The sequence below is a fragment of the Hirundo rustica genome, chromosome 7 (genome assembly GCF_015227805.2).
Source record: "Hirundo rustica isolate bHirRus1 chromosome 7, bHirRus1.pri.v3, whole genome shotgun sequence".
Classification (NCBI taxonomy): Eukaryota; Metazoa; Chordata; class Aves; order Passeriformes; family Hirundinidae; genus Hirundo; species Hirundo rustica.
In genome coordinates, this window is record NC_053456.1 from 18,067,435 (window position 1) to 18,081,920 (window position 14,486).

General features: G+C 33.0%; 1 protein-coding gene across 4 annotated transcripts in view; it reads right to left on the bottom strand.

Moving 5' to 3' along the window:
• The window catches only part of LOC120754925 (sodium channel protein type 2 subunit alpha-like), a 70,325-nt gene that overhangs the window by 13,432 nt on the left and 42,407 nt on the right, over window positions 1-14,486 (bottom strand). For all 4 annotated transcript variants that reach the window (XM_040069216.2, XM_040069212.2, XM_040069214.2 and 1 more), the window contains 3 exons: window positions 5,839-5,959; window positions 5,078-5,232; window positions 4,110-4,283 (listed from right to left, as the gene is read on the bottom strand). In XM_040069216.2, the coding sequence (XP_039925150.1) occupies window positions 4,110-4,283; window positions 5,078-5,232; window positions 5,839-5,959 (450 nt within the window). The remainder of the gene's footprint in view (window positions 1-4,109; window positions 4,284-5,077; window positions 5,233-5,838; window positions 5,960-14,486) is intronic.

The following is a 14,486-nucleotide window of genomic DNA, read 5'->3' on the forward strand; positions in this document are numbered from 1 at the left end:
ACAAATCAACAGTGACAAGTTGTAGAATGCCACCATTTTCATATCTGCTGGAAAGGCAAGAGGTCTCATAAAAGCAAGGTTGAAAAAGGAATATATGCTATTAAATGTCTATCTGTTATGGTTGTATAGAGTTTAACAGTCATATGGTAACATACTGTTGGTGAAGGATAAAATTTTCAGGAATATTTAAAGACAAAATAGCATTATTTTCTGTAACTTCATTAAGGTTCTACCTTCCAAACAACTTAAAATTCTTAATACATTAAATTATTTTATTAACTTCTGTCAATATTGTGAATATCTACAAATACTAATGATATACTAAATACTCTAATAGCTAATTACAAATATTTGTTATAAATATTACTTTTAAGTGAAACCATTCATAGCAAGAATAACCAGGATATCTCTGAAATATATATTTAAAGAGGTGGTACTTTCTCACTTGCTTGGCAAGTCTCTGGGTCTTTTTTTAAAAGTATAGGTAAATATTATGGGATAGATATTAATGGCTGCTCACCTTATAGAGTAAGAGCTTTATTATCTCCAACAGTATTATGGTGCTGATGCACGTTATTGGGATTTTGTTATAAGACAATCCACTTAAGTAAGGAGCAATTAATTTGCTTCTCAAATGGAACTGAGCTTTAGACAGTGTTAATATGAAAGGAATTAAATTTTTTTCAAGCAGTTTTGGAGACAGGAGTGGGGGAAAATCATACCTTACTCATATTTTATTCATTCTACCACCAAAAGCATAGATGACATGTAAATGACCATAGGCATATTTTTCTCCTTAAGAAAATCCCTCTAATGTTCATTTCTGTGCCTCAGTTTAAAGACCTCTTCAAAGACTGTACAGAAATAGGCATTCACTGTAATGGTGGTAAGATTTCACCCATTATATGAAAAGTTGGTTTCCTATGTTACTTATATCCACAAAAACAATTAGATGAGTCACAAATACAAGAGTTAGAAGAGTTACATGTCTAAGAAGGACAGTCTAAGAGCAGATACAAATCAATTATTCATTTCTATGTTGCTACATATATTATCTAACAGAAAATAGTGTTCTAGTGAATTCATATTGCTGGACATTTCAACTGGATTTCATGTCAGAATGTAATTCTTTTTACCAAAGGAAAGGATTATTTTATTGTTCTAATGGAACTGGCTGTGATTTATAAGCATATTAATATGAAAATCTTACTGATTTTCTTAGTCTGTAACTGACATCTGTTCACTTACAAGAGATAACATTATTTTTCAGCCATTGTATTAACTATTGCCATTAATTATATTAATAATTATCATTAATACAATTTATTTTTCCTGTGACACTACAGTGAGATCTTTTTTATACTTAGCCACCCATAATATGTTCCAGAGATAACAAGACACGGAATTTTCTGTATTTTTAATAGATTATTCATTTATTCACTCAAATCAACAAGGTACCCAGGAATAACAATAAACCTTAGTGCAAAGACAGCACATTTTATGAAATAAAAATAAACAATGAAACAATGAGGAGAGGTGTGTCCTATAAAATTGAACTCACATTAATGGATCCTTGGTTTTATATTTTTCTCCCCAAAATTGCTCTGTGCCTTACCTATCTTTCACAAACAAGATCCCTTCCAAACTGTTAGGTAGCAGCAGCTCCTGAAACCTACAGTGACTGTGTGCATTGGCAGTTCTGAGGTTCTGACTTTAAAATTGTTCAATCTTTTTTGTGTAGCCTATTTTAGATTATTGGCAGCTTTCTCACCATGGTGATAGTGCTCTTACACCATAAACGTGAAGTTTTTTCTCAAAGAAATACTTTATCTATTGAAAACAATGTTTTCCTCAGGACAGTTCATATGGAATGCAGTTTTGCTTGGAATTCTATTGTACATAGAGCTATTCTGTGCTTCTCTGGTGATCTCAGTCTCATTAACTTGGTCTTTTCTTATCTGTTCCACCTATTTTGTTGCTAGTACATGAGAAAGTAAATGTCTCTGTACACTGCTAGATTAATGGTTGCATATGCAGTAATATTAAGAAATGAAAATGAACTCAAAATGGTAGAAAGATATGCCTCCTAAAATAGGAGGACTGTGTGAACTCATTTGTGTTTGTCTTTTAATACAAATTATCTGTTGCAAAACAAACAAACAAACAAAAAACCCAAACAAACAAAAGAAAAACCCCACCCAACAATAGAAGCTTAGCAGTGACAGCCCTGCTCAAGATCTTTGGTCAGACCATACATTGGGATGGCATGATAGAGTCTTAAACTGAGGCAGGCAGATGTACCAAGAGTCATCTGTCACAGTTGTGACAGAGCTGAAGATTACCATTTTGTAGTGTAATTATCAAAATCTAATTTAGTCACAATCAGTAAGAGCAACTATGGCTCCTTATCACAGTGAGAGTCTTAATGTATGTGAGATATTAAAGGTCAAAGCCCTAAAGGAATATCTGTGTTTACTCTTGAATAATTTTAGAGAATGGAATTAAACAATCTGATTAACTTTAGTCACTTCTAATGAAGAAGGAGACAATGGTGTTCTCACTGGCAGAATGTCACTGAATCACACCTGTTTAAACTGCCAGTTAAAGCAGTGCAGAGTCTGCTTTTCTGTAGGAAGATAACGTGAGCGCACATGTTTCTTTCAAGCGCTGGTGGTGCTAAAGAAATTGCTGAGTTTGCCTTAAACACAGTAAGGCATTTTTACCTCTTGCGAGAATATTGAAAATAATTCTTCAAAAGTGGAAAGTTTCAATCTCATTTATTCATGTTTTTGTTTATAAGATTACAAACTATGCTAAAAAGTTAGCAATGTAAGCTGCTTTGTGATGTATTTTTAAGTTTGCAAGCCTGCTCAGATAACAGCATCTTTGAGGGTAAGCTATGAAATCATAGAGTATGGCTTAGAATAATCTGGTTAGGTTTAAGATACAAAAAGAATAATTAACACATGAGTTGTAGCTTTGTAGTTTATCTAAAAACAAACAAACAAACAATCCATTTTTAACACAATCCTGTGTTAAAAGGAGTGCATCTCTCTATTTCATTAGCATCCTCTTAGGAAAACCATTCACACTGCTTCATTCTAGTGTAGATTTTCAGGACAGAGCTAGAGATTAACTGTATAACAAAACTAACTGGCAGGTCAGAAAAAAGAGAAGATTATGCGTTTTGAATTATGGGCCAATATAGATAGGAGGTTTTTTCCCTCTGGGACTTAGAATATGATAAATTTCTATATACATATGGCATAAGCATTGATAAGACCAGAATTCATCTCAAGAAATATGGTAGCATGGGCAGGAACAACTATAAATGCAGAGTTGCCTTGAGATGCCATCTCTCAGTTCCACACTGAAGACATGTATTGCCAATGAACTGGGTCAGATAATGTGTAAGGCAAGAGACCAAAATATTCTGGGAGCAAAACCAGTTTCGATCCCTTCCGACAACATAAGCAAGGCCTTTGCACAGAAGTGTATCACAGCTGGGAAGGCAGCCAAGAAGCTTTGTATTCTCCTCTGTCATAAACCCTGCCAAGTCATAGCTGATTTAGCTATTGCAGATTGTCAGTCCATTAAAACCAATTATTTTTTAGATCAAGTATCCATTGTCTTTCTGGTTTTATGAAAAATGATTACAGGATAGTTTTCATGGAGAGGGTTCTGAGAACTTAGGTGAAATCTGGACAGAGTGAATTGTTTCATTTGTTAGCTGCAGTGTTCAAAGAAGAAACTTGAACAATGAATTGTCTTATTTTCTAAGGAATAAGGTAGCATGGTCAGAGTCCATTAATGTTAGCATGCTTAAATAATTATTTTTTTTCCTCATAAAATCTCAAGTTTGATACATCCATTGTATGAAAATATTAACTGTGAAGAATGGACAAACTGATAGGCAGCCAAACTTTTCCTTTTGGCATATGAATGGACTTTAAATAACACCTCCAAATCACTGCAGGCCATTAGTAATGCAGTGCAACTATAACATGGGAATTTTTTTTTGCACATTTATAATATTACTCTAGTACTTACGAATTTTCTGACACAGAACCTTTACTATAGGGAATTTTACAACATCAGTTTGTACTTACATCAACAATCAGGAAGTCCAGCCAGCACCAGGCATTAGTAAAATATATTTGAAAACCATAGGCTACCCATTTTAAAAGCATTTCCAAAATGAAAATATATGTAAAAACTTTGTCAGCATATTCCAGCATTGTCTTGATGGTTTTGCGTTGTTCGATGTATATATCTTCAAAAGCCTATAAAAAATATATTCAGGTATTACTACTGTTTCACAGAAAATGCATGATTAAATTAAGGAATAAAGAATAAAAAATAATTAGAGCAGAGCTAATATTTCCCCTTGTTTTTCTTCATTCTCTTATTTTATATTTTTTCCATCTTTAACCATACTACTAATTGGAACAACAGGAGACCTGTCTGGAGTTGAAAAAAAAAATTAAAAAAAAATTATTTTATTAATGAATGAATGAATAAAGCTGGAAAGGTGGATAATGCAAATCTTTTTGGATAGTCGTTGTTATGTTCAATTTGCTGCTGAGCTCTTCCATAACTCCTGTCTTCAAAATAGGAATAGAATGAAGTAATTATTTCGTTTTTTAGTATGGTCTTTCATGAGCAAAATTCAAAAAGTGGATCAGCCTAGGAGGAATTAAAAGTCTTAAACCCATAAATTTAGCTATATATTCACAATTAATAATAGCCCTAATATTCAAATAGCCTTAATATTCAAATCCCCTGATAAACATGCTGAAAATTGGCAAGCAATTTAAACTTTGAGTAGCTACCCTGTCTTAAAGAAAATGGCTCCATTTTATAGTGGCAAGACAAAAGCATGACTAAAAAAGTGCATATGAAATGTGTCAAACGTTTTCAAATTTGGGTCAAGTTTCATTCTATCCTGGAATGATAAAATGCAAGGAGTTTTATAGAGATCCAAGCAAAACAAGTCTTTCTGAAGCAAATTTGATTTTTGCTGTTGCTCCCAAGAGACATCAAAATATTTCAGCATCTGCAATTTTCTTCTACTTACTAGTGCTCCACTGCTGAGGAGAATCATGAATACAATGAAAGTCTCAAACCAGTTGTGTTCAACTATGCTGTAGCAGGTTTTTCTAAGATTCCACCAAGTTTTTCCTTTGCCATCTTCTATACTTACTTGACAACATGGAAATTTCTGCACACAGCCTGCGTTAGATTGAGAGATATTAGTATCCAAAAACCAATTACTTCGAAGTCAATATTTACTGTGGTATATATTATTAGCATCTTTTACTAATGTTATAAGATTTTTTTTTAAAGTAATCACTGGAATGCTGAATAGGCTATCACATCACACAGGATGATGAATATCTGAATTAAGAAAACTAATCTGGAGAAACTAGACAATAGTATACTTAATTATGAAAGAAGTCAACCCAGAAAACATTGGTATTTTTGACTGTTGGCATGTAACTGTTCTATTTGTTGATGGAGTCACACAAAAATTTATTTCTTCCAAATTTCAAAGGCCCTTTCAAATAGTTGAAAACCATTTTACCAATAGAAAAGTTAAGGACATTTCTTAGTTACAAGTTGTATGCAGATCATATCATATCAGTATGTTAGGAAGTTACTTAAAGCCTAGGGAAACGTTTTTTAGTCTGATGTCCAGCACTCTAGGCTGGAAATATTTTCTTTTGATTTTTGAGGACATGAAGGTACACCATATTTGAAACCCTCAAGAACCTAAATATGTCTAGTAACAATGTAATTTTAGTAATATATCTCTTAAGTCAACAGTTATTCTACAACCTTCGGTAAAACAGGCTTCTGGTTCAAGAGCTTCTTCACTTTCAATTTCTGCTTGCTCGCCCTCTCCAGGAGGAGCAATATCAACAGTGCTGCCTTCTGATGAGCTTGATGCATTTAGTTTCTGTAAGTAAAGTTCCAAAGAACAATTTTTTCTCATTAGATACATATTCTGTAAAAAATCATACTGAATCAAATCATGACATAACTTTTAAAGAATGGCAAATTTATAAATATGCATCATTAAAAGTAAAACCACAGTAATGACATGTAAATTTTACAGTTCTGCTTCCCAGTTTATCTTCTCATAGGGAACAATAAAATATAATTTTGCTACTAACCTGATCCTTGTATATGACTGGTGAAGTATTCTGAGTGGTATTAATATCGGAGAGGTTGCATGCACCACACTCTCAAGTTATTTCATTTTCTTTACTGTTATGCTGGATTACATTGAAAGTCTGTCTTAGTTTTCCTAGCAAAATGAACTAACACAAATCTGTACATATATCTTCTTGTCTGCTATGAATGGTACTTTCAAAAAAAATACATGTTATCTGGATTAAAAAGTTGCAAATTTAATGGCATTAAATGGCAAATTTCTGCACAATTTAACTTTTACAGAAAGCACAAATTACCAGAGCTGAAACATATTCTTTGCACTCTAGTCTTCTGTGCTTATTGAGAGATCTCCTGATGTACTTTCCATTCCAAATTTTTCTATCATTCTACTGCTTTTTTATACATTGGATAAGTATAGTGCTTACTACAGTAAAAGCACTTCTAGATCTGAAAACTGTAAAAACTGGAGAGTGATAAAAAAACCCTCAAATTAAGAAAATTTTTACCAAGTACATTAAAAATATGATCAGGTTGTACAGTTTATCAGTCACACAAGACTCCCATAATTTTGCCTTTTTAATAAAACATACTTTGAAATGAATATCCTGCTAAAGGTGCAAACAACAAATGCAATAGACAGACTAAGTGTTTGTAACTTGTTTTCAGTTGACAGTACTGTTGTAATTTTTTAATCCAAAATACTGTCTCTTCTACTGTGAAATAAGGCTTGTAATCAGAAAGCAATGTTAAAGAAATCATGGCAATGAAATTCTGATTTATCACACATAGCAGTTGTACACAGATATTTCACAAGGGATGAAAAATGCACCTCTCACTTAAATACTTTAAATTGTACAGGCACTGATGTAACAAAAGGGCATTCCAGCACTGAGTAGATTTGTGCTTGTAGCTAAGCAGAACTGATCATGTCCTTTGACCTTTGGAGGAAGGTCATTTGTAGACAGTATGAAGACCTTTCTATACAATTTTGTTGAGAGAGTGCTTAATAGAAACTACTTTTCACTTTTCATTTTCAAGTTAGGGACTTTTTTAGAATATAAAAATCCCTGACTGTTCAGATTTTGCATCAAATAATAAACAGTAACATGTTTCTTGAAAGAGGCACTTCCATGTATTCTCTTCTTCTTCAGAGACACTGCTGAAAATTAAAACTTGTTATTTAACTCTTCAGTTGAAACCCAGTCTCTTCAGGCAAATGTACTGGCAGCTAAGGGCTGCCAGAAATTAAGTAGTGGCACATATATATTAATACAGCTTTGTAAGGAATTATTTCCTCGTATTTAACTTCTACATTGTATGAATGAAGTTTTAAATAAAAATCATGTTGAATGATGGATAATTTCAGGGATAATTTTCAAGAAGCTGCCTTTTGTACACACAATATGTAGTCAAAGTAGAGTCTCTCAGACCTCAGGTCCCATGGGTGTTACTGCATTGTGACAAAAAATATTGTGTTTCACTTCTCATACTTCATCTATGATTTCCAAAATTTATCTATGTAAAATGGTTACAGCCATGCTGCCTCTAAATGGAATAATTTTATTACTGGTCATGTAAATCTGTGAGTCTGAGATAAAATGCTGTGCATCACATTGTAAGAATATTTTAAATTCCACTTTCTCTATTACATTTACAACCAAAATACCCAGTAATGTATGCTATATTAAACATTATTATCACACCACCTTATTAGCCACACATAAGGCTGTCTCTCTTTTAAAAATAATACTTGTGAATTAACTCTCTTATTATATCATTGAAATAACCCTCCATTGAAATCATAGGCAGTTTCTTCATTAAATAAAACCCAAATATTGTAAAAATTATTTTCTGTCACATTCAACTTAGGAAAAGTAAAACTAATTCATGGCCTAATCCATCGTCATTAAATAAATTCCTGACTTAATAGTAGCAAGGTAAAGGTTCATAGTAAACATCCATGATAAATTTATGAGTGCAAATTAAAAGGCAGTCAAAATTTTAACTGCATCTTCCCATGTAAACTCTGCTGCAGATAGTTCTGTCACCACAGTTGCTAAAAGCCAAGTGACAGAAGTGCAATTTATAACCAGTACAAAGAAAAACTACTATAATTCTTTTCAGTAATCTTCACATAAAGCAGTCTCTGCATTATTTTTCATATAATCTCAAACAACTGCCTTATTAAGAGAAAAACCTCATCACTTAATAAAATTCCTCTTCTTTGCTTCAAGACCCTAAATTAGGAAAGAACCAATACATTTTAAATAAGGTGAGATTAATTATATTCTTTCTAGCAACAAAGCTAATAAAACTAATAATAAAAATAGGAAGCTCAAGATACATGATGGATTAGCACAATCTTCTTATCAGCCCATAAATGTGATTATCAACCTCCAGAAGACACCATGCCCCGTAAATATTTATTTGCATCTTCAATGATATCACATTTTCCTCTATAAGGAAACATTTGAAAGCAATTGCTTATGATGCAGCATTCTCAAGGCCTGAATCAGCAAAACAACATGCTTGACTTGAGCAGAAGCCTGAGCAGTACTGTGGAAATCACACACAAAAATAAAAGAAACAATCAGACTACCTCAGTGGGATTATATTTTTCTGAAAACAGTATTATAAATTTTATTGTATAGGATAGAAAAGAAAAAATGCTTCATCACCCACCCAAATACTTGGTTAATGTATGTATAATCAGCCTCCATAATGTTTCTTCAGAGCAGTGCATCTCTTATCAACAGCTTCGATCATTAAAACAAGCTTTGACCAACAGCGTGTTAATGTGCCCATTTACGAGAAAATGCATTCACTTAAGACCCAGTCTTGCTCTCATTTGATTCTATTACAGATTTCAATAAGAGCAAGAGCAGGCTACTGAAGTTTTAAGCTTTACAAACGGCTTCATGATTCAAGTGACAATAAAATAAAAGGATTCAGCCATTACAAATTGCCTTTCGTAATTCAGCCATGTGGTTTTATCCTTTCAGTCTTGAAAGCTGCACTGTAATTGAGTGAAAAAATATAAAATAATGGAGATTGATGATTCCAAAGTGATTCTAAACTGACTTAAATAAATCTCAGATCTTATGATATTTGACTTTTATATAATGTTAAGAATGTAATTTTAAAATCTCCTTAGAGTTTATTTGGTGTTTTCAAGCATATCTTGGTTTAAAATTTATTCATTAAAATCTGAGACCTTTCTGAATACCCACCAATATTAATTTGTTGTTGTTGTTGTTGTTGGTTTTGTTTTGTTTTGTTTTGTTTTGTTTTATCTCTGGGCAATTTAGACCACAATAAGATATAGGTAGATCATGCCCCACTATAATCAAGGGTATAAAATGAACCACTCAGTGATCCTTTCAAAGCCAGTGAAACTCTGCCTGAAGGAAACAGCTTTCAATCCTACTACAGGACTGAAATCTCAATCCCCTCCAAATTTTGATGCCTAGTTTTACTAGAATAATTTAACCTCCTTAGATTCATGTAACTTTGGCTCCTGTGCAATAATTGCTGTTGCCATTTCTGAAGGCTCTGCCAATTATTTATCAATGGAGGGCATGTTTGCCTATAATGAAAAAAAAAACCCTAGGATAAATAGATATATGTGTGATTTCATAAAAATTATGCTGAATACTCTGTAGTCTTTCTAATTTACGCAAATAAGTCCCCCAACTCATTTATGGAATGCTTTCGTGAAACACATTCCAATCACCACTACTTATAAAGGGGTTTAAGAAAAGAGGAGTTGTAAAATGTTTATCTTTTGAGGGTTCTTTAAAGAGAGTTATTTGCTAAGTATAATTTAGCAATTATGCTTCCAGTTTATAAAACTCAAGATATGCACTGTCCAAATGAATATAGAGTGTAGTTTGTCATATCTTGAAGATCTGCATTACAGTGCATTGTAGATTTAAAAGTATAACTGTAATTTAGTAACAGTAGCTACTGCAATAATTCAGATGTTATTCATTAAGGAGTTGAACTCATGGCAGTAATTATTTCATAATCACTTAAGATATTTCATTAAATATTTACATTTATAAGGGCTGAATCAAAAAGGGTTGTTTTTATTTTTTAAAAACTATGCATGCTCCCTTTTTCTTTGGCTTCTTTAGCATAAAACATTCCAGTATTTTTATGATCCATACTTCAAAACCTGAAGAGCATGCAGTTATTGCTAAATACTGTATTTAAATATTCAGAAAAACCATTAGCAGAGTTAAAAAAAGTATGTTGGGTTTGCCAATCCCACCTGACCATGCTGTGATGTGAGTCCCATGACTCAGCAGAGAGCAGCTGTGCATGTTTCTACTCTTGCAATGGATAGGGGAGGTACATAGCTGAATAGCATGCAGGCCAGTCAAAATCCATTATAAAGTGATTATATATATATATACATATATATGTATAACTTGCTTAGGTAACCTGTGTGAAAGTGGTGACACGTTGCTCTACCTGGTTAAAAAGCACCAGAGCTGCATTCTTGATTGCTCCAGCTTGGTTTTACCCCTGTGAGAAGTAAGAATGGTAGGTAGTGAAGTTCAAGACACAGGATCACTAGTTTTTCTCTTTTTGGAATCTCTAATTCAAACATGGCTTTAACACAATTAAAACATAATTATTAAATATTTTATTATTAGCTGGAAAAAGGGAAATACATACCACCTGAAATGTTCAACAAACTTTTCTACGAACTTGTTAGTTTATTTTAGAGAAATTAGAAATGTAGAAGCTAAAACTAGTAACCTGCACACAAAAATTGTGATTCATAAATAAAAATGGAATTAATAAAATTAACAAAGACTTGGTTAGCAGATCTGGAAACTATTCCTGTATTTATATAGTCCTTAATGCTTATTAATGAAAATTTTAAGGGTTTTGTTTGTTTCATGTCCTAGTCTTTAACTGACTATATGATTAACTCTTTTATTCAAAAAATATGTACATACAGGAAGCAAAATACTTTGAAGATGTATGCCTTCCCATTCCTCCTTCATCCTTTAACAATGGTAGAACTCCTAGATCTTGATAGAAATAAACATCTTTAATTTCTCTTCAATTTAAATGTGATGAATTATCATATTGTGTAAGGTTCTAGTTTAGATTTAGTATGTTATACACTTCTGAATCTGTAATCTTTATCTCATTGTTTCAAAAGAGGATTGTATCAGTGTCTGGACAATTGAGTATCGGTGTATCCAGAGGTATGGTTCAAATCATTAACCAGAGCTTGTCCATAACTTAAACAATTTGTCACTTCTGAAGATCCTGTCCCAGGACTGATCAGTTTTAGAAAAAAATAAAATTAGATTGTTGGACATTTTAAACATGATTAAAAAATCATCCAACAAATTGATGAAATCCTGCAAAGAAATTTATTGGAACCCAATGAAAATTCTTATTTTTTGGGAATGCAGTAACTCTGTTCTTGTCTTTTCAACTTCATCTAGACACAAAGGCCTAGATGAAGCCAATCAGAACACTGAATTTATTCATAGTTTTTAAAATTCAGCAGATTTGATGATGAAGGGTATTTTCAATTTTACCACAATAATCTGTTGTGATCATCAAAAGTCAATTGAGTAGTCTTATTCCTCCAATCTGAATTTGTATTTACTGTACATACACTGCAGATAGGAAGATTTTTGGAATTGTGAATGCTTGAGGCCTGTAAATATATGTATTTCTTTAGTTGTAAAATAAGTTAACTGAGAATTATATTTGAAATTATTTTCCTATGTTGAAATGCAAAATTATAAAGTTCTCAATCAGCTATAATGAGTTGTTAAGTGGTATACAATAAACAATAGTTAGGAGTCTTATGTTTGGTAAGATTAACAGAGTTACTCATTTCCCAACAGAAACAGCATCCACATGCTAGTGTTAAAACTCAAAAAATATTCCCTTCAGCTATTTCTAATTTTTTTATCTTCAAAGCTAATAATCTTGAGTATCTTTTCTTCAGAGCAGAAATCTGTTTATTTTCTGATGATTATCTCATTGGGTATTACACCTCTTTTTTCTGATTATTAAAAAAATCCTCCTTCAAAATATCAATAAAATGTTCAATTCTTGCAGGTACTTTCAGCCAATTATTATTCTAAAGCAGTGCGTAGCTTTATAATCTAATAAGTGTCATAATTCTGTTTCATCCAAAAAGAGATTTCCTCAAATTTCTAGTGATATGTATTAGAAAGATCTTGTTTAGCTCTGGAATTTGCAACCAGGTTCCAGAATAGGTTCTGGCAGATTTTGGAAGTTATTAACTAGCAAATTAATTAGAATGTGTTTCCATGAAAGTGTGGAAGGGGGAAAAAAAAAAAAAAAAAGCTAGCCTTCCAAAATAAGGCTAGAGTTATTTTCTGCTATAGTATAGCTGATAAAAAAATAAGAAATATTACAATTTGTTCCTCACTCACCCTCAGTTGAAATGTCTATAGGAATTACCTGCTCCTGGTATATTCCTTAGGCTATACCCCCCTTCTAGCATGACAGACTTCAAATAATCATTCTGCTCTTATATCAGTGACAGTCAGTAAGACACCAGAAAAAAAAGAAATTGTTTTACAGTTCCTGTGCATATCTAGTTTCCCACAGCTCTGTGGTTAAATAAAATGTTATTATAGGGGATACCTCCTCAGGGTACTTAAAGTGCTAAGTACTGCCACAGTTATGGCAGGGAAAGTTCTGACCCATCTCTTACCCTTCCTTTTGCAGACCAGGCCTTCTAGCAGGAATGTTTTCTCAGTGGGACCCCTTGAGAGGCAAAACAAAGCAAGTGATGGTGTACTGTTCTAGAGAGGTAACTTAAACACTGCACCAATGTACTCTTTACCTTCCTTAAAAGACAATCAGAAGGTAGCAAAAGATGCAACAGTACTGTTGACTTGGTAGGAGAAGATTGGGAAACTTCACAAATTCCTGTCACATGCCAGAACTTCTGTTCCTATATTCCAAAAACCAGTGGATTTTTATACACACAATAAAATAACCCCACTTTATTCTTTCCATAGAAATCATCCAGAAGAAATGGAATAAGGAATCCAGAGCAGAATGTGAAATTAATATAGAATTCACAATTTTCAGGATACTGTCTGATTAGATACTGTTTAAAGTATGCACAGTTGCACTGTATGACTACATCAGACAGTTAAACAATAAACAGTTGTGTGTGAGCAGAACTTGATGGAAGTATTATTGCTCCAGTTTTCCAATGGTATTGACTACTACAGTCATGTCTATGAAAATGCTGAAGCAGCCTGGAAGTCCTAAACCTATCTTAAGCCCATTGAAAATGTCTCCACAATTTCTTAGTATAAATACCATCCGTCATTTACTGCTAGATTTCCCACAGCCACCTGAAATATTCACTGTCAAATTGCTTATTAATTGGTTTCTCTTCCTGAAGACATATAGATACCAGTCCATTAACAAAAGGACAAAATCCCTTTTGATTTATTACCATCCAGAAACTTCAGCATGGCCTTAGAATATAAAGGCATGATGCCTGAACCAGGCAAAGCTGGGGTTGAACAGAACAATTGACTTGTGAAAGTCACCTTGAAATTGGTATTCAGAACTTGTCACCACATCAAGAAAATTCATTTTCTTGGGGTGTACATACATCACATATTCACCTGGAAAGCAGAGGGGTTTCTGCCTTTGCATTGCATTTAGTTATTTCCTCAGCTCTTCTGATAGAATATACAGCAGTACATTGTAATCTGAGCCATTCAATCTACCTTACAGGAGAAATAAACCAATAATACCTGTGGCACAACCAGTGACCTGCCTTCTCTGAGGCAGAGAAAGTGGCAAAGACTGCCAGGGAATCACTAGTCGGGTGTGCATGGGAACTTCCCAAGTTCCTTAAGTGCGGAGGCTAACATGTCATGTAACCACAAATTCAGTATTTGCACAGCCCCCCCAACTTCCTAATGCACATTACAAACCTTTTTAAAAGTAACATATTCAGGAAATTTTAGGCTTGTAACTTGACGGTGTTAATAGGAAGGCACTCATAATTGTATTTATCAAAGTTAGCCACAAGGACAGCAGAAAATATATAATTTTATAATAATGTAATTTTAAAAATATCAAAATATATGAAAGGACATAGAAGACTTTACTAAAGGCTAATTGGAAATGAAAACCAACTTTTATTATATCAGCATATATGAAAAATACTTAACTCTCAGATCCAGAATCACTCTGAATGTTTTGGGGTTTTTTAAATACTAGTTGATCTAATTTACACTGCTTTAAACTTCCTGTATCTCTTATATTCT